Source organism: Bombus vancouverensis, chromosome 16 (genome assembly GCF_051014615.1).
Source record: "Bombus vancouverensis nearcticus chromosome 16, iyBomVanc1_principal, whole genome shotgun sequence".
Classification (NCBI taxonomy): Eukaryota; Metazoa; Arthropoda; class Insecta; order Hymenoptera; family Apidae; genus Bombus; species Bombus vancouverensis.
In genome coordinates this window covers 8,241,978-8,267,316 of record NC_134926.1, presented here as the reverse complement: position 1 = coordinate 8,267,316, position 25,339 = coordinate 8,241,978, and the positions used below count along the sequence as shown (strand labels likewise).

The window sequence follows — 25,339 nt, the reverse complement described above, 5'->3', positions numbered from 1 at the left end:
TCTATGAATATTATAAGTACTTCTCTACACGTACTCGTATATATCTTATTTTGTATAATTTATTGTACTAAAGCGCTCTTGTATTATTTTATCATATTATTGCACTATATGAAGTTTTGTGTTGTATAATATTGTATATATTGTATATTATATATTATTATTATATATTATTATTATATATTTTGTATCTTATTGTGTTATACATATAGTATATAAATTGCATACTTTTCTAAGAGATAAAATATGGTAAGATGTAATATATAGTAAACGGCTTATAATTCCATAAGTGAAGCAATAAAAAATCTATCTATCTATTTATCTATCTATCTATCATAAACGCTTCTCTACAAAGCTTATAATTCTGACTTATACTCTTTTGCTCGTCCATCAAAAAAATTATATTTTTCTGCTATATTAAAGAAAACTTGCGTTTTGGGTCCCATATAACACGAGATTCATATCAAATTAAATTTATAATTCGTCATATATCCTGATTAAATAAAGTTATTACATTTTTCCGTGTTAAACGAACAATACGAAAAGCTTCATAAATTAGTATCATTCTTTTACAACAAAAATTAGCGAAGGAAAATAATTTTCCATTTCTTAGTTGCGAGGTTATGTTGCATGCTCGAATTATTTGTTCATAATGGTGAGTTTTCATTACTGTCAGCAGTGTCATAGATCACGAACATTAAATCTACTGTAAATTACCAAGTTTAAGCTTAATTTAATTAATTAATTGAAATATATATGTATGGAAATAAATCTATATTTTATAAGAAGGAAAGGAAATCTACGAGTTTAATCACCTGTATTTTTGAAAACGGTGCTTTATGATTGGCACGCGATGCAAAGTACTTTCATTGCATTAACATGTCAGTGGACATTACGTTTGCCGCTCAAATTGGTTAGAGTACCTGTTCAAACGTTTGGGAGCGTTTCTTTTTCCCCTCAAATGCAAATTAATGCAATAACCATATCTCGGACCTATTTGCGTGAAAATGAGGGATGCATTAGTCCATGCAGTTTTAGTATACGATACCGGAGCGAATTCATAGCAGAAATGCTCTGAAAAACAGAAAACATATGTAAGAGAAGGATTTTAAACCGAAAGTGCGGATAATATAACCACGTTAATTATCGTTTACAATACACTGCGCGAGATCGTGAAAGAAGATGAACACTCCACAGTCGAACAAAAAAAAAGGCAGAAGTAGAATCGGTGTTAGTAACGATAGTACTAGCCCCGCGAACAACGAAACGCTCAGCACCCAAGAAACATCGAAATTTGTTTTGGTATGTAAATTGTTCCGGTGAATGCGAAAGAATTGCGTGAAAGTTATGAATTCATAGACTGTACATATTCATCCATTTTTGAGAAATTTGAGATTCCAAAAATCTACATAATGCAAATAACGTATAAAAGCATATAAAATATCTAAAGTAAATTTCTTTAGCCACGTTCATAAAAATATAAAATTGCATAAACATCCGTAGTCTATTAATTAATATCGTAGAAACTTTTAAAAGTACACATGAACTGTAAAATAGTATCTCTTTTCATTTGTATTGCATTACAATATATTTTTATTTATGTTACTTATTGCTGTATATTTATTTTGTAATAGATTATATACTGAACTTAAATTAATTCATAAATATTTTCACTAGGAATTAAATAATTTTGTAACATCATTTACTTTTAAGGTGAATCCTATTGGTGAAGATACAAATAAAACATTCAAAATTGGAATTACTGATTCAGTACCTATTATTTCCTTGGAAGGGAATAGTTCTGATGAGAAAAATACGATTCAGAAAGGTCATGCTATACCGTTAGACAAAGACAAGGAAGAAAAGAATATTCTTAGCAATTTACCTGTAGCTATGGTAAAAGAGATTGATGGGTATGAACAACAGCTAGGTGAAGCAGAACCACTTCCAAATTCATATATCAGATTTATGGAACGCAGTGGGGAAGAACTTGATGGTAATTCATTTCAAATATACTTATTCTTTTCAAGTGACAATTCACTTAAATATGTTCCTCTTTTGCAGGAGAAGTAGAGTATGATTTAGATGAAGAAGATACTGCGTGGTTGTCTACAGTAAATGAAAGGCGATTAGCTTCGGGACTCAGTCCACCTTTGGAGCCTGATACATTTGAATTATTGATGGACAGATTGGAGAAAGAATCATACTTTCAACAACAAAGTAATGGTGGTGGAGGAGTTGCAGCTGATGAAGATGCAGTCTGCTGTATTTGCATGGATGGAGAATGTCAGAACAGTAATGCCATACTATTTTGTGACATGTGCAATCTAGCTGTTCATCAGGATTGTTATGGTGTACCATATATTCCTGAAGGACAGTGGTTGTGCAGAAGATGTTTGCAAAGTCCTTCACGAGCAGTTGATTGTGTTTTGTGCCCAAATAGGGGTGGTGCTTTTAAACAAACTGACCGCCCAGCTACGTGGGCTCATGTTGTATGTGCTTTGTGGATACCGGAAGTAAGATTCGCTAATACAGTGTTTCTGGAGCCTATTGATAGTATAGAAAGTATACCTGCTGCACGTTGGAGACTTACATGCTGTGTATGCAAACGTAGAGGATCTGGTGCTTGTATTCAGTGCCACAAAAGTAACTGTTATGCTGCATTTCATGTAACATGTGCGCAACAAGCTGGTTTATGTATGCGTATGAGGACAGTGCAACCTGCAAATGGGGAACCAATGTTAGTTCAAAAAACTGCTTATTGTGAAGCTCATACACCATCTGATTATCAACCTTCCACCAATCCTGCTGATGCCAGAAGAAGGGCAATTGCGAATAAGAAGAGTTCTTCTGCTCCAGTTATTTCTATTCCAACCATACCACCAGAACGTATTAAGGAAATTGCTAGGTAAAAAACATAAAATTGTTTTAACACATGAGCCAAAGTATATAAAGAATTTTTTTAATGATTTATGATGTTAATTAGCTTAGCTGAAGGGTTGCCTAAACGAAGCCAACTGATACAGCGTCTTATAGCATACTGGACTCTGAAACGCCAATACAGAAATGGTGTTCCTCTTCTTAGGAGACTTCAGAGTTCACATCCTCAATCCAGACCACCACCACTTGGAGAGAATTCTTCACCCCCACCAGATAGTGAATTACGTGGTGAATTGTATCGTCAATTAAAGTATTGGCAATGTTTACGTCAGGATCTCGAGCGAGCCCGATTACTTTGTGAATTAGTACGAAAACGTGAGAAGTTGAAGAAAGAACTATTCAAAGTGTAAGATTTCACTGAAAAGAAACTCAATTATCAAGAGCTATATAATAAATATTCAAACATTTCATTTTATTCTGTAGAAAAGAAAAATGTTTGTGGTTCGAATTATGTCCACTGGAAAGTGTTCTATGCTCCTTACTAGAAGCAATCAAAATGAAAGATGTAAACGACGTGTTTGGACAACCAGTAAACACTAAAGAAGTCCCAGATTATTTGGAAATTGTATCTCATCCTATGGATTTTTCTACCATGCAGGTAATTCATCTTATTTCAAATTATTTAAAGAAAAAACTCATGTTACATGTTACATATACAAATTATAATCATTATTTTACTAGATCAAAATAGAAAGACAAGAATACGACACAATTGGAGCTTTTGAAGCAGATTTTAATCTGATGGTCAGTAACTGCTTGGCCTACAACCGTAAAGATACCATGTTTTATCGAGCTGGAATAAAAATGAAGGAACAAGGCGGCGCTCTCATAGATCAAGCTCGCAAAGAATATCCTGAATTGGACCCTGTAAATGAAAACGAGCAGACAGCATCCAAATCTAGAAAAAGAGACCGTGCCAGCAGAAGTCGTAGTGAAATTGAGTTACAATCCGGAGAGAAAGAAATAGGAGGAGGAGGAGTTAATAGAAGAACAGCAGTTCTCTTCACTCGCAAAGCAAGAGCGAGAGCCAGTAGAAGTAATCAAATGTTCGTCTTGGAGGATGATAAGAAGAAACAGAGTGACAGTTTTAAAGAGTACAGGTGCACATTGTTCCCTTTTAACTTTACTGTTCTCGGATCCATATGAAATGAGTGTTATATTTCAGTAAATATTAATCAAATATAGATTGCTTTTGAATATTTGGTTCTAGTATTTAATATAATATTATTACCGCTTGTGTATTCCACACATTTGATGCATAAGGTATTCTGAAAAAAAAGGATATCTGAAGAAATAGAAGCATGGAAAAGTAAAGAGAAAAACAGAATTAACCATTATACGTTTGTATTTCAATAAAATATTGAGTACAATATCGATGTACAATATGAAATTAATGTTTGCAGAAGTAGAACAATGGATAGCGACGTGGGAGAAGGTGAAAGTCAATCTTCGAGTTGCAGCAGTTGTTCAACGAGCAGGTCCACTACTCCTGATTTAGAAGAAGAAAAACAGAGGCAGCAAGAAGCGAACGAAGCAAAAAAAGAGCTGGAAAGCAAGCAAGGTGCAGTGAGCAATGGTCTGGAGGCTCTCCAACTTGTATGGGCCAAGTGTCGCGGATATCCCTGGTATCCGGCTCTTATAATAGATCCTAATACACCCAGAGGCACCGTGCATAAAGGTGTACCAATACCAGCACCGCCCGATGATGTATTAGCACTCGCCGTCAATTACAAAGAACCAGTATTTCTCGTTCTCTTCTTTGATACCAAAAGAACATGGTAATTTTATTTCTCTATAGAGTGCAATTATATTCTTTGTTTTCCTGTTGTCCTATCGATTTGGTTATTTTGTGTATATATGTAATTATATATAATCATTGCAGGCAATGGTTACCAGGGGAAAAGTTGGAGAAGCTCGGAGTGTCTCAAGAACTAGATGAAGCAAAATTAATCGAGTCTCGAAAACCTGCGGATAGAAAAGCCGTGAAGAAAGCGTATCAGGAGGCGCTCCATTACCGTAAACAGACGCACAACACAACGTTGAACGCCGGTTCGGTCAGTTAATCTCGTGAATTCTGATAAGATATTATTTATAACCATAAGGTAGTTCTTTTTAAGAATTTGTAAGTATGTAAAAAGAATTTTAACATACATGTGTAACTTATGGTAACTTATCTTTAAGTCATACCTTTTTCAGAATTCTATTTATATTTTTAAACAATGACCGAGATGAAATAAAAAAAAACATTGTTTGTATAAAATCTTGCCTGATTGAATATTTGTCTAGATACATATATATTTTTTTATAATCTCTTTTTGATTTATACATATAATCAGTAAAAATAAGAAATTTGTAAAAATAAGCATCTGCGACTTGCAGCATTTTATGTTTCACTTATTAATTTTTGTTGTCTTTTTCCTGCTGTTTCACATTTTTCTGTTGTGGTTTCAAGTTTTTTTCCACATACTCGTTCAGTTCTTTGGCGTACAAGTCCAATCTTTGTGTCATCTAGAAAGAAAAAAACATAGGAAGAGTAAGAGTCATAAAAGAAAAACAGAAGATCACGAACATCTAAGGTTTTAGCTTACTCTCAAACACCAAAAATCTTTCATCTGACGACACAAGTTTAGGTCTAGTTCAGAGACGAGAAGACCATCTTTACAACGACTTAAGCCTGGTGTTCTAGTTCCATCAGGAGCAGTGATGTAGCTGGACCCATAAAAGTGACCAAAATCATGGTGCGCAGGAGCTCCATCGCCAGACGTAAATTCATTGGGGAACATTTCAGTTCCAACGCGATTAATAGCACAGGTGTAGTAACTGTTTGCTATGGCTGCACATCTCGCTTCGATGGACCATAATGGTTCAGATGTATGGCTGGTTGTTGCTGATGGGTTGAACACAATCTAGGAACAGATATTTTATAAAAAATTTTTAGAAATTTTATCAATATAAATGATTTGTGATATTCGTAAAAAATATATGATTAAAGATAAATTTTACCTCAGCACCATGCAATCCGTACATCATCCAGTTCTGGGGATGATGTCTACCATAACAAATGTTAACAGCTATACGTCCAAAACATGTTTCGAAGACAGGATGTCCTGTATTTCCTTCCATGTAATAAGTAGACTCGTTGAAATCTCCTACACGAGGAATATGATTCTTCCTCACCTTTCCAATCACCTTTCCATCATTATTAATTATTACAGAAGTGTTCCACAGAGTATCGCCATTTGCAGAGTCTCTCTCAAGAATTGGAGAAATGATAACCATTCCATGCCGTTGAGCAAGTTCACTCATGAATATTATGGTTGATCCATTCTCAGCATCTTCAGCCAGTTCACACCAGGGATATTTCTCTCTGGTGCAGAAGGCAAATGGCATAGCTGTAACATAAATGAATAGGTTTCCGTTTTAGATAAATGGTTTCTAAAATAAACAATGAAAAGAATGGACAATTATTTCGAATAAGATGATTATAAACTGTAATTTTTTTTGGAAAGAATGGAAGTTCTTTGAAGAAGGTTCCCCTATTCTTATCTAATCTTGTAGAATTACATTAAGATTAGTATTATATAATCTTATTTGGAAATATAGAAGTGTATGCAAGATTATCATCAAAACAAGCAAATATTTGAATAGCTAGAATGATAACACTCTCAGTCCGCAAAATTCCAAGTTCGTAGCTTTTAAGACAAGTAGTACATGATTTTTTAATATACATGAATTCCATTGATATGTATTTTTTTAAGCACTATATAGATTTTCAGACATACCCCAAGCCTCTTGGAGGCAGAGTATGTTCACACCGCAGGCTGCAGCGTAGTCGACATATTTTTGGATTTTCATATGCAGAGCGTTTCTTTGTTTCTGCAAAGGTTCTGTCGTTGGTAGCACTATGGAATGCTGAATCAAACCAACTCGGACGAGACGTGGAGGACGCAATTGCTCCGTCACACTGCCGCCCACAATATATCCTTGGATGTCGAGATCTTCACTTCCGTTCCATTGAGGAAGATTTAGCGACCTTCAATACATTAGAAAGAAAATTAGTTACTAATAACATGATACTATGGTAAACTGTAACTGTAATCTAAATATAGAAGGAATCATATACAGAATGTACTAATAACTAGATGCTTCTACGTACAAAAATGTCAAGAATATAGAATAATGTAATTATATATTCTTATTTTCAATATAATTATAAATATATAGGTATATAATCTTTCTTATTAAAAATATTAATTTTATCATTTTCTTAAGTTTGAAATACATAATGTAGGATAAGAATATGAGTCATTCAAAAGTCACACTGGTCGAACTCCATAAATCTAAAATAAATATAACGATAAGAAATAACAAAGATATTTCTGATGAGACACCCTGTGTACAGTTCAGTTTTCCACCAAATCTAGCCAGCGCCAAAATTTATCCAGTACATGAAACATCTATGCGCAAAACGCCAATTTCTTTATTCGCGCAAAATCGCGTGAAATCTAAAAATATTTCACACCAAATTATTCTAAGATACATTGACATCGGGTACAACGTACTCAAAACGTTTGGAGAGTATCAAAAGCTATTTTCGTATATTAAAATTCAGTTCAAAAACATCTGTTAAGAAAAAAGAACAAATTGAAGATTGATACCGTTGACTGCCACGCGCGGTTTCTGTATCTTGCCGTGGAGGCGCAATAGATTGAAACATACTACACTATAACATTGAATTTTTGCAAAATGTTACATCTACGTACTTTTCCTCTGACAGAGTTATGTAAGTAATTCACATTGTTAAATATTTTTTAGTCCATAAAGTTTATTTTATTTTAATAACCCTACAAAATTTAGTAACAGTGGTCACCGATGACCACCGTGGCAGTCAATGTGTTAAGTATATAAATAGGAATAAATCTTACTGCAACTCGCGGCCATATAAAAGGCGCTTAACTTCAGCCAGCTCCTTCTCTGGTAGATGTGCCTCCAAAATCTCTTCGAGAGTTTGATCAAACTTTGAATTACTCATTTTGCTGTGAGAAATTCTCAAACGTCGTTGCTACTCGATTCTGCTTGTAACCGTGCTCCGTCACTGACTCCAGACGATTGTGAGAGGACGCAGAATTAACGCGTGATATATATCGATGATATGTGCAAACATGTGTTAACATACTCGTTAATCTTTATCAATGAATGCTTTTTCACTAGCTTAATTAATTATCATACCAGCCATAAATTTTTTCGAAACTCTATCGTACCTGGTTGAAAGGAACAGATGACCTTACTGTTTTCATTGACTTCGTATTACTGTGTTTGATTAAATATAACATTTTTTTCCAGGGGCTAATCTCTATAGTAATAATTAATAATTAATCATTTTCAGTTTTGTTGATAGGTATTTATTCATTTATAATTATAAGTAAAGAATCAACGTAGATCATTTATTTATAGATACGTTTTATTTTCTATCATACAATTTCTATTTTGAAAATAAACACTGAAAATCGAAGACTCAAGATATCTTGTTTTTAGTTATTTTTTAACAAATTTTCATAATTTTTATTCTTATTTTTAATTTTGTTTAAATATTGATATAGCTCCTATTTATTTCGAATAAAAAATGTAGTCATTATATAAACCCCATAACTTCATAATTTCATGATCTGTATAAAAACGTAGAACTTTTGTAGAAAATATTTCTAAAATAATTACATTGTTACTTGTTCTAATCTTTAGAATTCCATTTTCAACGAGATGTTCCCGTATCTGTAAAATAAGAAAATGAAAAATTGTATAAACGAGCCAAAAATTTTCCATTAAAGTTAACAAAATGCAGTATTTTTTTCAAGTAATCGTGCATGTTAAATGTTACTGATAGGGTGCAGTCAGGTTATCTGGAGGTTTACTCTCTCTCTCTTTCTCTCTTTTTCTCTCTCTCTCTCTCGTTGTTTATAATCCACTGTATCGTGAAACAATAAATTTAAACGCTTCATATTCAAATATTATCAAAATAAATGTATCGCTTGTTTTTGCTCAAGCAGAATATATTACACAGATTATTACACAATAAAAAATATTTTTCTGTTACTATTACTACAATAAAGTTCGTTAATTAAAGTTGTATCTCGTTCTTATATGTCTTTTTTTATTTAAGTTTAGATTATTATCAGTAAACCTATGAAAATATAGTTTTACATAACAAAAATACATTCGATATAAATTTAAAAAAATAATGATAATAATGATATATGATAATAATCAATTAAAAAGTAAATATGGTAATAAATTATTTCTGCCTTTTAAATTTAAACGCGATTATCGATTGTTTTCGAATATGTTACTATCGATAAAAACGATAACGATAACATCGATAATTATCGAAAGTGATATCGATTATGAATTGTTGTTAGTACCTATGACCTGTTTTTAATATATGATATATATACGCAAATAAGGGTAAAATGTGAAAAGTTAAAAACAGCTCATTCTTGCTGTATTAAAAGACGTCCACTTTCAAAACATCAGATAATTCATACAAGTGAATAAATATGTGGTCATTTTATCTTCTGTTTCTAGGTTATGTTAACCTGTAAACTTAATAGATTTAGTAACTGTGAAAAGCGAATAGTATTGAAAAATTAGAAATTAATCAAAGCAAAAGTAATTTACATAACTATAAAAATGGCACTAAATAGAGATCGGCGTTCAAACGCCGGAAGTAAGATGGCAAAATTACTGGATGAAGAAGAGGAAGATGATTTTTATAAAACAACTTATGGAGGTTTTGACGAAGTAGAACAGGATCATGATTACATGTTAATGTCAATTTATTTATTCACCAATTTGTCAACATTATGGTAATAAGAATTAATCACAAGCAATTTGTCTTAATTTAGGGAAGAAGATGAAGCGGAAGATGAAGTAGATTCAGACTTTAGCATAGATGAAAATGATGAGCCCATTTCTGATACTGAACAGGAGGGACCTAAGAAAAAACGTAGGCTAGTAACAAAAGCTTACAAAGAACCTAAAGTTCAGTCTAATCAATTGCCATCTAAAGAAAAGAGAGTAAGACAGCCAAGGCAAAGAACCTTTATCGAGAGCACAGGTGAATGTATGTGAAATAAATGCTGAATTATATGGACAAACAATAAATTGTAATCTTTTATAGAAAGAAAATCTATACGTCGATCTACTGCTGCAAAATCGGCAGCAACACAAAGAAGACTTACTGAAAGAAATGAGCATCAAAAAAGGAAAACTAGAGTTATAAGACATGATACATGGAAGCCTACTCAAGAAGAATTATTAGAAGAAGCATTGCAAACTGAACAGATCAATATGAAATCATTAGGTTTGATATGATGATCATTAGATTGCCTAATATGCTATTGATAATTTTAATTTTTTTATTATTTTTGTTAATTCAATTTTATTAATTGCAGAAAAGTATCAGAAACTAGAAAATGAAAAAAAAAATACTAGGACAGTAAGAAAATCGCAAACTGGTCCTATGATTAGGTATCAGTCTTTAGCAATGCCTGTTATGATACTTTCTGAGGTGAATTATGATAAAGAAGAAGATAAAATTAATGTCGAAGGAGATGATGAAAAAAATGCAAATTTGGAAGACAAGCATCCAGATGGGACAACAGGTGAAAGGTAAAATATAACTTTCTTTTCAATTAAATTAACAATATTCTAACAATAAATTTCTATTCATTTCAGTGCTGTAACTATAAAGACAGAAAATGGCATGACGGACGTTGCCAAAAAGGAATCTTCTCAAAATTCCAACAAAGGCAAATATTACTATGAACAAACAAAAGGATATTACGAAAGAACCTTCATTACTTTCGAAAATGAACAACTGTTTTCTGAAGCTTTCAAAAAACCTTCCACTCCAAGATCACCAATGAAACCTTTATGTGCAATTACTAGGTAAAATATCAAAAATATACTTTTCATAGTTTTTTAATAGATAAAGATAAATTTATAAATATAAAAAAATATTTAGGCTCCCAGCAAAATATTTAGATCCCATGACTCAGCTACCATACAAAAATGTGCAAACGTTTCGTCTATTGCGTGAAGCGTATTATCAGCAATTAGAAGCTCGAACAGATATTAATGATACCTCACAAAGCCCAGATTTACTACGGTGGCTCGAATGGAGACAAAAAAATCATGGTGGTCTAGCTCAAAGAAACACAGTACGTCTTGAACCAGCTTCCGCGAGCATGCCTATGTAGTTTCTTGAACCAGTGATAAAATTAAACAATATCTGTATCATTATAATAATGCATTATTTTTTATTTTTATTATTTCTAAATTCAGGACTTCCATTTAAGGAACCTTTAATTTGTAAAATAAATGAAACTACAAATAACAGCGAAAAAATATGTTGTAAAGAAAAGAGAAACTGTAAATAATCGCATAATTTATTGTTAAGTGTAGTATCGAATTATTGCATATCATCTGCATTGTATCACGTGAGTTTTGAGATTCTTTGTATATACAGTCTTAAAATTATGATAAAAGTAGCGATATATAATGTACCTATTTATACAAAGCTATATCGATTAATATCAATATTTTTCGGCTAACGAAACGAAAAATTGTACAATACACACGTATACATATATGTTCAAAGCAAAAGTGATTTTATTAATAAAATTATGAAGTACAAAGCATTGGTTAATAAAATGTCGCCGATTCGGCGATATCTTCTTTCATATAATAATATATATATATATATTATTATATATATATATTATTTATTTAGTGTGGTATATATATATGTATAAATATATATATATATATATATATATCGAATCAACGGAGAATAAACTGATCTCAATAATGTCTAAAAATTCATCGTTCTAAATATTCCATTCGTACAAATTCAATCTTCGCAAAAATGGAACTTGAAAAAGTTCCATCAAGTATCGTATTTAGTAACCTAATGGTACAAAATGGAAACTGAAAAGGCATGTTGTATGTATACCCGAAGGGAAAAGTATGATTCTTCCATTGTTCTGTTAATTCATCGCACGCTCAGACACGAAATTAGAATTTTTCGACTATCATTGCTTCGAAATGAATTTACATTTTAAAAGCTGGCTAGTCAGCCAGAGGAATTTTACTTCTTATGTATGGTCACGCATAATCTTGCGGACTTTCTAAATTCACTCTTTTTTTCCTCTTATTAATTGCTCATTAAGCTATTTTGGAAAATAAAAATGATTATTTATTTAAAGAGAAGTATTTTAAATAAAATTCACACTTTTACCGGAACACTACTGGTAGTTATCTCTATTACTTATTGCAATTTACCAGGTAAATTGCGATAAAAGAGATAATTATTTTACTAATAAATAGCGCTCTCGGAAAAGCATAAATTATATTTCCAAGACTTCCTGTATTTGTTAACACGTTGACTGCCACGTCATTTTTCATATTTTGTCTAGAAGCTTGATTGAAATATACTACACCATAAAATTTAATTTTTGCAGATATTATATAGTATTTACACTTTCTTCTGATAATATTATCCAAATCATTCACATTGTTGATAACTTATTAGTCCATGAAATTTATCTTATTTAAAAAAAGGATTAGTAACGTCGATCACCGATGATCGCTGTGGCAATCAACGTGTTAATGATATTTTTCAAATTAAAAAGAAAAGAAAAGAATAATGTTATAGTTCCCTATAACCGGTTCTGTGTGCTCGTTTTATCGTTTTCTTGGTATGATTACTATTGCACGAACCATCAATGTCCTCGCATAATACAGCGAGGTGTAGACATTTCAATATTTCAACGTTTTACTCACTCTCTATTTATTCATCAAGATACAACGAGGACTTGTAACGATAACAGATTACATTGCGGCTACACACATCGAAGCGATAATTATTAGACGCCTAGAAAGTACGATATAATCTCGCAAATAGTGTACTTTCGTGTATTATCACTTTTATGATACGCGTCAAAATTTGAATTCGTTAATTCCTGTGCCAAAATTTCAATTCTTCCTTCGTTCTTTCAGTTCTCTTACTTCTCAGCTTTTTTCCACTTGGAAAAAAAGAATACCTTCGGAGAAAGTGTTCTTTTGTTTGTTTAAAAAATGGATAAGCTGCTTATCGTATTTCAAGGTCAACGCTACGGTGCAAATTCGAAAGCAGAGAGTGAGCAACAATAAAAGTGTTTCAAGTCCGATTTAATTCTTTTTTTTTTTTTTCATTTTTTGTTTTCTTCCTCAGTTGCTCTCGTTAAGCTTCTTCTATCTTGTTCTCTTATTTGTCTTCTTCTATAATCGTGCACCTGTATACTTAAACTGCAAGACTTCACTTGTGTTATAATATAGACTGTCTCTGAAACATTCGGCCAAATTTTGGAATAATGATACATCATCAGTCGTAAGATAAAAAACCAAAAAGATATTAATACTAATACTTTGCTACTTAACAAATAATTATTGCTTGCATCTTTCGATCCAATCTTTGTCATCAAGTTGATGCACTGTGGATATAATTTCAGGTGACTAATTTGCTCGTACAATCTCTTACTCAGCTCACTTATGGAAGAATATATAGTTGTTAATCTATAATTAATTGTGAACATTCACTTGCACTTTTTAGTACACTTTGGGAATTCCTTTATGAAGATCATCACTTTCGACACCCATGGTACACTCTTTTCATCCCTGTGACTCACAAAGTATGCACCCCTCCAAGATGCGACCAAGTATTTCAGACACATTTCTTTTGTGTAACGTTTATAAACCGTTCGCTTCTACGTGTCAAGTAGAATAACATATGTATTATAAAGAAGCAGTAATACAACACTGACTTATTGTAACATATCAGAGATAAAGATAGTGGCGAGAGATTAGAGAGGAAGGGAGAGAGGCAGGATGAATTTTGGGGACAGAATTAGTGCATATGCATATCTTCGTCCTTCGTAAATATTTCTGATGATGTATTTTTGGGTTGTATGATCGTGTCTATGGTATTCTTTACTCCAACGTATCCAGCTATTGTATATACGTGTCGCTATATTTTCCCCGATTCTCATCATTCATTTCCCAAATAATCCGAAGGAACTTGAGGAGTCTATGATATCAATCTTTCCTATTACATTTTCAACTAAAGCATACAAATAATAATAAAAATTTGTTTGTTCCATGGTCAAAAAAGGCTGATTTAATGATACTGATGGTGGCGACGTTGATACTAGTAGTGGTGATAATAATAATAATAGTAATAGTAGTAGTAATAGTAATAGTAGTAGTAGTAGTAATATTAGTAGTAGCAGTAATAATAACAGCAGTAATAGTAATATGTTTCAATCGAATTGAAGCGACTGTTGAGAGCAAAATTGTACCGATGTTTTCTTTTAAGTACTACTATTAATATTCGCTTCCATAAAATAACGGAGCCAAAAAACAGTCTATTTTGCATCCAGAACGCCGGATTATTTGGGAAACCAGTAATCAGTGTATACTTATATTCGTAAATAGTCTTGATTCTTGTACTGTTTGCACCTGTTACGTTTACCGTCGACCACTTTTCTTTTTCCCTCTGCCTCTTTGTATGTCCTTCTGCAAACACAAAGGTACATAATCGCAGTTATTATATGCAATCACATTTAAAGATTAATGTGGTCTTATACCATGTGCAAATGATACATTGCAATTCTTATGCCAGTAGAGAGAATAAGAATTATGTTAGAAAATGTTCAATATCTTGATGTGTTTACTTTTAGGGATATGCTATTCTTCTATGAAAAATCTTGATTTATTTCATCGAACTAGTGTTTATTTCAAGTTAAACTGTAGCAAATAAAAAATATGTATAAACACATTTGAAATTTCTATAAATCTTTTCTCCTACTTTGTTCTCTTTAACATGATTGTAAATTTACATATATTAAACAATATAAGTAACTTTTACTAAACTATTTTATTAGCATTTAATACCTTTTAGGTATCACAGGGATATAATTAGATTTTAAATAGTGTATGCTTAAACAATAGAAAAATAATAATTTATAAATTCTTAATATAATTCATTATTGTCACAGCAGACAATAATGATTGGTATAAAATTTTTTATTTGTCTTCACTCATTAATGATGAATCTCAAAAACATAAATTGATGAATGATTCAATGACTAATTTTCATTACAATTTATTGTTTTAAGATTGAATTTTCAAGTTTTCATAATACAATAGGAATAAGCAGAAAATTGTATAAAGGATGAATTTAATAAAGATTAAATAATCGAATTTAAATAAACATAAATCTACTCGTAGTTTTATTTATTATATGAAAAATATTTTATATAGTGGGCAAATGTACACGAGAAAAATGTTTTGTAAAAATTTGAAAAGTACATCTCAATAATCAAAAGAAATATTTATTTATCTGAAAGTTACACACTAGTACTACTCTAATGAAATGCATTATGTCTCAGCATTTGTTTACATGTAAAAAAAAGATATGAAATGGCTTTTTTATACACGTATAAGTTCCCATACATTCGATTACACGTAATCCATGTTTTGAAATGTTACAATTTAAAGCTCTTATCAGTCCGTAAGAATCTTTTAAAAATTAACATTTTTACAGACTACGTGTTACATATGTATATATATTCAGAGTACGTGCAATAAAACATTTAAAAAATAATACTGACGAAAATGTACGGCTTCTGTTACGTTAAGTAAAATTTAATATAAAACAAACCCTCGAAACTTACAATTGTGAAGCTTTATTATTCGTCGATCTTCTGACATTGATAAGTATTCATAAAAAAACGTTTTCCACTTTCATAAATATAAAAAAATAAATTTTAGTGTAATTGAAATATGAATAAATCTTAGGATGTATTATCTTAGATATTTCTATAAAACATAAATTTTAGATAAGTACAGCGTGAATGTGTTCTACGTTTATTTTCTTCTCTAATTAATAATTTTCTTTATGACAAAGTGAGAAGTGTTACTCTTATTCTGTAAACAATAAAATCTTAGAACTTTGAATATATCAAAATGTGTAACTATACAATAATAAAACTAGTCAATTAGTAACAATCATCATGGAAGAAAAAATACATAATAAAAGTGTCTTTAGTAGTATTTAATTTTGATGTATGTTAAAATTAACTCAATTTACAAATCAACTTAATATTTATAATTAACTAATCATAGTTTTCTTATATTAAAACTATGCTATCGTACAAAGAATTATTCCAGAAACTTTCTCATTTCTTTTTTTCACTTTTGTTTCTTTTTACTGGACCATAGACTAAATTTTTTTCTCTTAGAAAGTTGGTATTATTTGAGTGTACTCTCGTGATATTGATACTGTATTTGCGTGTACACACATTTTAAGCAGCAAGGTGAGTCACTGGCAGCACTGCTTGCGCATTCCCTCTGAGTTCATTGTTGGCTTCACGTCGATGGGTTCTACGTTTTGTGGCCGGATTGTATCACCTTCGGGTGGGTCGCGTATCTGTTTCTGCGATACGATTCTGTAGATTTCTGTAATAATCAAATACTCTATCATCATCTAACTTTAAGAACGCATGTATCAAATCGCTGCAATGTTACTTCCATTTAGCAAAAAATACTGCAGCAATTACTTCCAAAACAAATACTATGTAGAGATAGAAAGAAGTCCCTTGGAAAGAAAAGAAATCTCATTGGTTAATTGCAATTTCTATTAAATGCAATATAATCACAAATTGATTATGAATGTTTATAGAAATTCCTGTTTCTACAAATTTAATTAAATGAGTGGAATTGAAGCAGAAATATATTTTAAAGGATCTGTAAATTTATTAACTACTTTTAAGGTATTATTATGATGTTCTTCGTGATTTTTCTCGCTTTAAACTGAATATTTTATGTATATAAATATAAATATAAATATAAATATAAAATATAAATATATAAATATAATATTATATATCTCAGTTAATTTTTACTTTAGGAATAAGTTTAGCAGTAAGTTTACCTGTTAATATATTTTGAAATGCTGTTTCAACATTTGTAGAATCTAAAGCAGAAGTTTCAATAAAAGAGAGGCCGTTTCTCTCCGCGAACGCTTTCGCCTCGTCGGTTGGAACCGCACGTAGATGCCTTAAGTCAGATTTATTTCCCACCAACATAATAACGATGTTTTGATCAGCATGGTCCCGCAATTCTCGTAACCATCTCTCTACATTTTCGTACGTCAAATGCTTCGCGATATCGTACACCAGCAGAGCCCCAACCGCACCACGATAGTACCTAGGAATTTTCATCCAGATAAAATTACTATTTATTGTATTAAAATAAGTATAATTATTTTGATAACATTTAAGTTTCATGAAATATATTATGTTGATAAAGAACATGAAAGATTTGAATTTAAAACACATTAATGATTTAGAAAAGAATACTGTTATTTCTTCAACTTACGCAGATGTAATAGCACGATAACGCTCTTGTCCTGCTGTGTCCCAAATCTGAGCTTTAATAGTTTTCCCATCTACTTGTATACTACGCGTAGCAAATTCAACTCCTATAGTTGACTTTGATTCCAAGTTGAATTCATTTCTCGTAAATCTTGACAAAAGATTACTTTTTCCTACACCAGAATCACCAATAAGAACAACTGTAATAACAAAAAAATACTTTATTAAATAAATCAAAATGGTAAAATAAAAATTTACGTATTTTGTTTTGTACAATTAGTATTTTATTAATTCATTTATGTAATTATAAAGAAAAAATCTTTTAATTAATTTAAGAAACAATGATGATTAGACCAGAATAGTATCATCATACAGTGCAATAAAATTAATTTCTTTAGATATTAATCTTTACCTAATTTGGAAATACCTTACCTCAAAAATAATTTTATTTAGAATCCACAACTTTATAATTTACATAACACTATAATTTAACACCAAAACTTCCAATATTTAAAATATAAATAAAAATTGTATAATACTACATGAAGAAATCAAAGTTAGACTCTATGTACTCTTTGTCTATACAAATATTCCATCCTATTCTAGTTATACTTCCTATTTACACAAATATTTAATTTATATCCTTCTCTAATTATATCATTCTTGTCTATATAAAAATATAGATATTTGTACAAATGAAATAAACTTTGCACAAGGTACCAAATGTTTAAAAAAGAAAGGGAGTTATATGGAAAGATATATCATATAAGAAAAAAAATCAAACTTTACCAAAAATCATTGACATCCCCAAAACAGAAATTATTGTAAATTTACAAAATTTCCATGAAAAATTACAAATTGTCATTTTGCTATTCTTGTTCTAGTGTGCAATGCCAACATCGATTGAATAATGTTCTTCTGTCATATAATTACTAGACTATAGATTTTAATGCAAATTTATATTTTTATGAAACATAATTAAAAAAGTGCAAGTGAGATAGAGATTCATTTTGGCTATAAAAAATTATAAGAAATACTCTACTTTGTATACTTTATGTATTCTTGCATATTTGCATTCTATACATTTTTGGATCTTTAAATTTTCCATAAATGAATAAAACTCTGCAGTCTAATAATTGCAAATAACACCCAAAATCTAATATAGTAAATATTTTTACTAAAAAAGGTAAAAATCTATTCAGCAACAATTAAGACTGCCAGATTTCTTTATTCCCCTGAAAATAATAAACACAAGGGTCACTTTTGTTAAGGACCCTTTAATCATATAAGTTGTTCAGAGAAATGAATCACGAATCGCGGATAACGAGGGTATACACAAAGGTGTAACTGGCCACGAAACAAAAATAGATTTAGATAGTTGACTCATTCGATTAACTGTAACTTCGATAATTTCGAACACGTCGTCCGACAAAAATCATTTGACAAGTTTTCACATGTGAAAACTTCATCTCTGATGTCATCGTTTAAGCCTCGATATTCTATGCTCTTTCTGTCAATCGTATCATCGTTTCAAACTTGACGTTATTTCGGAACCTGTTATGTTACTGAATGATGACAACTGTGATGTTTAACTAACATACCGATGTATATATATATAAAATAATCACACAATAACAATTATAAAATAATACAAATTATAGAATAATAAACTATATAATTAAAAAGAAAATGAATACACACATATACGTATACAAAATCGTACGTGTTACGTGTATACATAATGAATAGCAGCAGCACACACGTATACACAGTACATACACACACATACAAATATGTATATATATATATATATATATACATACACGTATACGCGTACTTCACGAACGTGTATGTGGATGTGTATACATGTATGCGTGGAAAAATTTTCGCCAAACTTCTCTAATAAATAGTAAAGTTAGGTTGATGAGTCGAATCGAGATTTACCTTTAAATAAATAATCATATTCGTCATCCCGAGTGCCCATCTCGTCTGGAGCAATAAACCCCTTTAGTAGACTGACGGACGATACCTAGATATCGGAACACACTACTACAACTTGTAGTTATTTACAAAAATGAAATTGTCGAAGCAACCAAATAGACTTTGCGCACTGTTTATCTACTCACGGCGTACGTACAACACCTACGTGGATATGTACGGTAGAAAAAATATGAAACGAAACAAGCACGACTATACGATGATATAATTATTTTCGTTCTTTCAATTTAACTGTACAATATGGCCTCCTTTCTACGCCCCTCCAAACCCGATAAATTACACATGCGCAATGTGTACAGATTGTACGCATGCGCGGATTTTGATCACAAATTAAATTTATTATAGATTAGCGTTGGAATAGAAAGTATTTGATACACGATACCACTTGAATTTGACTTTATATTTGACGATGATACTATTTAAATCGCGCGGGATATTTAAATTTCCTTATTCTATTAGGTTGACTAATAAATTCATTCACTGCGAAGCAATTAAACTCATCTACGTTCTAGGTATTAAGTTTTACATACTACGTTTATATACTATATTAATACTTATTTATATTTATACCTATTGTATCAGTACCTATTATACTACTTATATATATATCTCTATTATTATCTATATTATTTTGTAGTAACAGTATAAATTTAGTACTAGATTTTAAATTTATATGTTGTATTTATATCAATATCTTATTTGTCTTATTGTAACAATATTATTGTGTTACTACCTATGTATAGGAAAAAAGTAGATTTAAGAATAAAAAAATCAAAGCCCCTAGAGGTTCAAAAGGACCATTTAACTTTGTTTAGAACACATCAAGGATTTTAATTAAGAAATAACCTATTTATTCTATTTCTATATAAATATATATCCTTCATAAGAAATTGAAATACTTTATTAAATATTAAATAAATAATTAAATAAATAATATTAAATATTAAATATACTATGTTAGTAAAAAGTAAATGAATTTAGTATTCAATCCAATATTACAATTATTATCTATATTCAATAAAGGTGAGCACCAACCAAGATAAAACAAATCATTAAATAGTTAAATATATAGTACTGGTGAACAAAATTTTAATTGTTGTTGGCAATTTTCTGTTCAATTTAAAATTAATATATATATATATTTAGAAATTTTCATGAATTTTAAGAGAAACATATATATGATGAGAAAAAATCATCACGAGAAAAAATATTAAATTCAAAACTCAAAAATCAAACTCACTAGCGATTCTAGTGAGTTGAACGATTGAATGAATTGATAAATTTCACTAAAATCTCATTTTCATTCTATTGTTCTCTAAATAAATAAATTTTAATGTATTTTATATCTCAGTAATTAAAGCGCAATTAGTGCTAAAAATAATCTAAGTACAAGTATCTAATAGATACTTTTTTTAAATTTGTCACATGACCCTAGACTTCCCAATCATAGAATCATCCAATGAATGGTTGACTATACAGTGCAATGTTATTTTTTCATGAATTGCAGACCGACTTACAAGTATGGTTTTCTATACAAAGTCGTAATTTTATGATGTAATCGAATGTTGCACGAATTAGGACCATGTGCTGGAACCAAATAAAAGGTAAGTCATTGAAAGACAGTCATTAATTTTAATACATACTTAGATCAACCATACTAACATCGTTGTTAATTTTTATTTTAAGAATTTTTTAATAATTTCTAACAAAATTACACATAATACTTAATACATATAACTGTTTTTACTCTTTTAAATTATTTACGTTCGGATAGTAACAAAATCTCATGAAACTGATAAATTAACAACTATTTCATCATATTAGTAAACACATGTTATTGTCTTCTTAATTCTAGAATGATCAAAAAATGATTTACAAACAAAGATATTATTAAATGCGGAAGGGAAATAAAATTTGGAAATGAATAAGTTAAGCGGCATACCTCCAGATTTGGATCTGGATGATCCAAGATTTCGAGTCAGACCATATCAACAAATTGTTGCTTCTTGTACAGGTGCTTTTATTACGTCAATTTTTGGTAAGATTTACTCTTGTCTAATACAACATATTTTTTACAAAAAAAAATTAATTCTATAGAGAAAATATTACAAACTTTCTTTTATAGTTACTCCTTTGGATGTAGTTAAGATCAGACTACAAGCACAGCAGAAAGCAATGCTCTCTAACAAATGTTTTCTTTATTGTAATGGCTTAATGGATCACTTATGTCCTTGTCTAAATGGGAAAGGTCCAATATGGGCTAGAGGAAATGGAAAGTTTAATGGCACAGTGGTATGACGCATATAAAAATTTCTGCTAAAATTTAAACAATAATAAAAACTAGTAATTAAATAATATAGAATAATTCGTTTATAGGATGCCTTTATGAAGATTAGCAAGAATGAAGGTATTCTTTCACTATGGAGTGGTTTAAGTCCTACTCTTGTTCTAGCTGTACCTGCAACCATAGTGTATTTTGTTTCATATGAACAGTTAAGATTATATCTTAAGGTATATAAACTTCCCTTCAACTTCATTTAAGTCTTTCTCCATTTTCTAATATTATTCATATGTTCATAGGATAAATATAATAACAACTACAGAAAAGTTAGTGGAGTTACCATGGAACAGCCATTCTGGATTCCTATGTTGGCTGGGGCTACAGCACGGATTTGGGCTGCAACCTTAGTGAGCCCATTAGAGTTAATTAGAACAAAGATGCAATCTCAGAGATTAAGTTATGCAGGTAATTTTTTGTGCTTATTATTCTTCACATCATAAATTATGCATAATAATAATGTAATATATCTATCTCTTTCAGAAATTCTTCAAGCATTGAAAACTGTTATAAAATATAATGGGGTTCCTGGCTTATGGATGGGATTAACTACTACTCTTCTACGTGATGTACCTTTTAGTGCGATTTACTGGTTAAATTACGAAACTATAAAGCAAAAGTTTCAAGTGACTCAACAGACTTTTACTTTTAATTTCATAGCAGGTGCTATAGCTGGATCTGTGGGTGTCTTGTTTATATTCTAACTTTAATGATAATGACAGAGATATAAAACTACTATATACATATTGATTTTATAGATAGCCGCATTTTTAACTATTCCATTTGACGTTGTGAAGACACATAGACAAATAGAAATGGGTGAGAAAGAGATTTATTCAGGTATTATAAGCTTCATTCTCCACTTTCTTTTTATATCTCTATGTCTTTCACATATCTGTATCTTTCTTTAACGAGAATATGAATTACAGATAAACCTAGACGTATTGGCGGAACGTGGATTGTAATACAAAAAATTTATATGCAAAATGGAGTGAGAGGATTATTTACAGGACTAATTCCGCGAGTAATTAAAGTAGCTCCAGCTTGTGCGATTATGATTGCGACATTTGAACATGGGAAACGATTCTTTCAAGTATACAATGCTAACCAAATACTTCAATACGAGAACGATTTACAACTTCTAAAACACAAGCGGAAAAGCGTAGAATGACGTGCATGTCATATTTTATATCATAATATATTATATTCAAAGAGGACGAATAAATTTTATTTAAAAATTTATTCAAGATTTTAAAAATTTGACAGGAAAAGTAAGCTATGTAATTGAAGATTACTAAGAATTGAAGACTATTAAAATGAAGAGGTAATTATGCAATTTAGTAACTTTCCCAATTTTGACTATTTGATTTTAAACTTTTTCTTTTCAAGTTTCACTTTATCATAAAAACAAGAAATCAATTATGAGAGCTTGAGAAATTAATGTACTTATCATTTTATTAAGAAAGCACCAAATTAAAGAATGTTCTCATTTCATAAAAATATATTTCTTTAGTTTAACCCTTTCGCTTCGGCAGTCCAGTCCGCCTAAGTGCTCCCCCTGTACGGAGGCGCGCGCCACAAATGCGCACAGTGGCATGATTGCTGTATAAATGTTTTCCTAAGTCTTAAATAACAACTCTGCTGAATAAAACAATAAAACAATCTTTGCTCCAATATGATAAGTATAATTTACATCTTTAATATGAAAAGGTTTACAAAATTACAGGTAATATATTGCATATTTACATATTTACAAGACTTTATGATAAAATGTTTAATATAATTAATTATGAAAAGTAAATTAGTTAATATATTAATATGTAAAGATTAGTAACATAATTCTGAATGATATATTTTGAAACAAGGATCTATACATAAGCCAACATTGCAATCTTTACACTCATATCGTGATTCGGATCTTTTATCATTTTTTCTACAAATGACACATCTTCGTTTTCGGTTTTTATTTTTTGGCTCATAGAATGAGGGAAAATGTCTCTCTGTTAACCTCTTTGGATTGTCAATGGGTCTGCTTTGACGCTGAACTACATTGTGCAGATACTTTGCAATTATTTGTTTTATTAACCCTAACTGAAATTTTGCCATGGAAATAGTTTCTTGTCAATTGTACTTATAAACATAATATGCATTCCACACATAAATGTCTATGAGGTGGAAGAAAAATTTGCGGTACTACTTCAACTATTTATGAGTTGAATTAACAGTGCTTAGAACCATATCAACTTTGTCTATTATGTCCAGTGACTTATTATAACTTATAACACACACAGGTTTCTGCACACTCTGTTGTTCTCCATACCTAGATACTGCTGCAAAATCTGCAGTATGCATACTGGTAATCATATAAACTTCTTTTTTGTCTATCCATTTCATCGCTAACAAAGTATTTGATGTATGAAAACATGCCTCTCCTTTTTTCAAATGCTCTTCAAACTTCGGCATTCCTTGCCGTCTTTTATTCACGGTCCCGCATACATTGGTATAATTATTATGTAAAAAGTTAAATAATGCTGGACTCGAATAAAAGTTATCTAGATAAACTGTGTAACCTTTTCCTAAGTATGGTTTCAAAAGGGACAAAACTATTGCTCCCGATTTTCCAATCCCCGTGATTGCACTTTCTAAAATTGTTGAGTTTCCGCTATAAATTATAAGGTCTTGCACGTAGCTTGTTTTACAATTACAGAGCACATATGATTTTATACCAAACCGACTTCTCTTCGATGGAATGTAAGATTAGCGGTCTTTGTACAACATCAAGCTTTCGTCGATTAATCCAATATATCAATAAAATCAACAGAAAATTTCTGCCGGTAAAGAAAAAATATATTATTGACTACAGCCTGATATATGGGGTGCCGATCGTCGTGTAGTCGCCATCTATAAGCGGCATCCGTACCTACAGGTCATCTAGCCGGCGCCGCCTATTAGCGGCACCCGAAGCGAAAGGATTAATTACTTCAATGTTCAAAAAGATTAGATTATGTTTTAACAAATTTACTTAAACATGTTTGAGTAGATGAAAAAATTTCTACCATTTAAAAAATTATTGGAATTGTAAAGATTCAAAACCTAATCTAACCTTTATGGTAAATTTTGAACACTAAATGCATTAATGTAAAAGAATATTAAATCTCTAAAACTTTCCACTATTTCATAAAGAGGGACAGAAAATCAAATAGTTAAAATTGGATCAAATCACTAAAATGCATACTTACATATTATGCAAAGATAACCTTTATAATCTTAACCTCTAGTCCAATTTCATAGTAACCAATCACATCTTCACCATAGACACATTCTAAAAAATCCCTAGCATAAATATGAATCAAACGAGTGTTTACACTAGTCGATATTTAAAAATCATCCATCTTTTTGTTTCAATACAACGTTTAGAAAATTTTATCAGAAAGAGTAACGATAAAAAATAATACGAATTTTAATATAAAACATTTAAAGGTTTGGGAGTTGGAAAATTTCTGGAAATACATAATAGCAAATGTATTTATTAGTTACTGCAGACGCAGAAGCGTTCGGCTAAATTCGGTTGGTCGATAATCGTGTTCGGCGAGAG

At 30.7% G+C, this 25,339-nt stretch overlaps 5 protein-coding genes and 1 long non-coding RNA gene across 6 annotated transcripts; 3 read left to right on the top strand and 3 right to left on the bottom strand.

Moving 5' to 3' along the window:
* The first annotated feature begins 917 nt into the window (after nucleotides 1-917).
* On the top strand, nucleotides 918-5,130 carry Br140 (bromodomain-containing protein 140). The gene is made up of 8 exons (XM_033342321.2): nucleotides 918-1,299; nucleotides 1,711-1,993; nucleotides 2,062-2,905; nucleotides 2,984-3,283; nucleotides 3,361-3,535; nucleotides 3,619-4,037; nucleotides 4,341-4,715; nucleotides 4,820-5,130. The coding sequence occupies exons 1-8, from the start codon at nucleotides 1,180-1,182 to the stop codon at nucleotides 4,998-5,000; spliced, it is 2,697 nt and encodes an 898-aa protein (XP_033198212.1). The 5' UTR covers nucleotides 918-1,179; the 3' UTR covers nucleotides 5,001-5,130.
* Nucleotides 5,131-5,212: 82 nt separating this feature from the next.
* Nucleotides 5,213-8,068, bottom strand: pyd3 (beta-ureidopropionase pyd3). Its single transcript, XM_033342323.2, has 5 exons — nucleotides 7,863-8,068; nucleotides 6,720-6,970; nucleotides 5,941-6,329; nucleotides 5,526-5,843; nucleotides 5,213-5,445 (listed from the first exon to the last, which is right to left on the bottom strand). Exons 1-5 carry the CDS (start codon nucleotides 7,967-7,969, stop codon nucleotides 5,335-5,337), a joined length of 1,176 nt encoding a protein of 391 aa, XP_033198214.1. The 5' UTR covers nucleotides 7,970-8,068; the 3' UTR covers nucleotides 5,213-5,334.
* Nucleotides 8,069-9,323: 1,255 nt separating this feature from the next.
* On the top strand, nucleotides 9,324-11,480 carry YL-1 (Vacuolar protein sorting-associated protein YL-1). Its single transcript, XM_033342271.2, has 6 exons — nucleotides 9,324-9,755; nucleotides 9,837-10,048; nucleotides 10,112-10,294; nucleotides 10,386-10,602; nucleotides 10,669-10,881; nucleotides 10,958-11,480. Exons 1-6 carry the CDS (start codon nucleotides 9,622-9,624, stop codon nucleotides 11,190-11,192), a joined length of 1,194 nt encoding a protein of 397 aa, XP_033198162.1. The 5' UTR covers nucleotides 9,324-9,621; the 3' UTR covers nucleotides 11,193-11,480.
* A 2,415-nt stretch (nucleotides 11,481-13,895) lies between these two features.
* On the bottom strand, nucleotides 13,896-19,686 carry Rab11 (RAS oncogene family member Rab11). Its single transcript, XM_033342273.2, has 6 exons — nucleotides 19,535-19,686; nucleotides 19,353-19,437; nucleotides 17,413-17,608; nucleotides 16,967-17,241; nucleotides 16,335-16,491; nucleotides 13,896-14,547 (listed from the first exon to the last, which is right to left on the bottom strand). Exons 2-5 carry the CDS (start codon nucleotides 19,390-19,392, stop codon nucleotides 16,355-16,357), a joined length of 648 nt encoding a protein of 215 aa, XP_033198164.1. The 5' UTR covers nucleotides 19,393-19,437; nucleotides 19,535-19,686; the 3' UTR covers nucleotides 13,896-14,547; nucleotides 16,335-16,354.
* A 1,167-nt stretch (nucleotides 19,687-20,853) lies between these two features.
* LOC117161221 (mitochondrial glutathione transporter SLC25A40) lies at nucleotides 20,854-22,986 on the top strand. The gene is made up of 8 exons (XM_033342590.2): nucleotides 20,854-21,010; nucleotides 21,262-21,444; nucleotides 21,532-21,698; nucleotides 21,783-21,917; nucleotides 21,987-22,152; nucleotides 22,228-22,424; nucleotides 22,503-22,584; nucleotides 22,674-22,986. The coding sequence occupies exons 2-8, from the start codon at nucleotides 21,327-21,329 to the stop codon at nucleotides 22,913-22,915; spliced, it is 1,107 nt and encodes a 368-aa protein (XP_033198481.1). The 5' UTR covers nucleotides 20,854-21,010; nucleotides 21,262-21,326; the 3' UTR covers nucleotides 22,916-22,986.
* On the bottom strand, nucleotides 22,671-25,183 carry LOC143303799 (uncharacterized). Its single transcript, XR_013060460.1, has 2 exons — nucleotides 24,984-25,183; nucleotides 22,671-24,689 (listed from the first exon to the last, which is right to left on the bottom strand). It is a non-coding gene; the product is annotated as an uncharacterized LOC143303799 (long non-coding RNA).
* Between the last annotated feature and the right edge of the window lie 156 nt (nucleotides 25,184-25,339).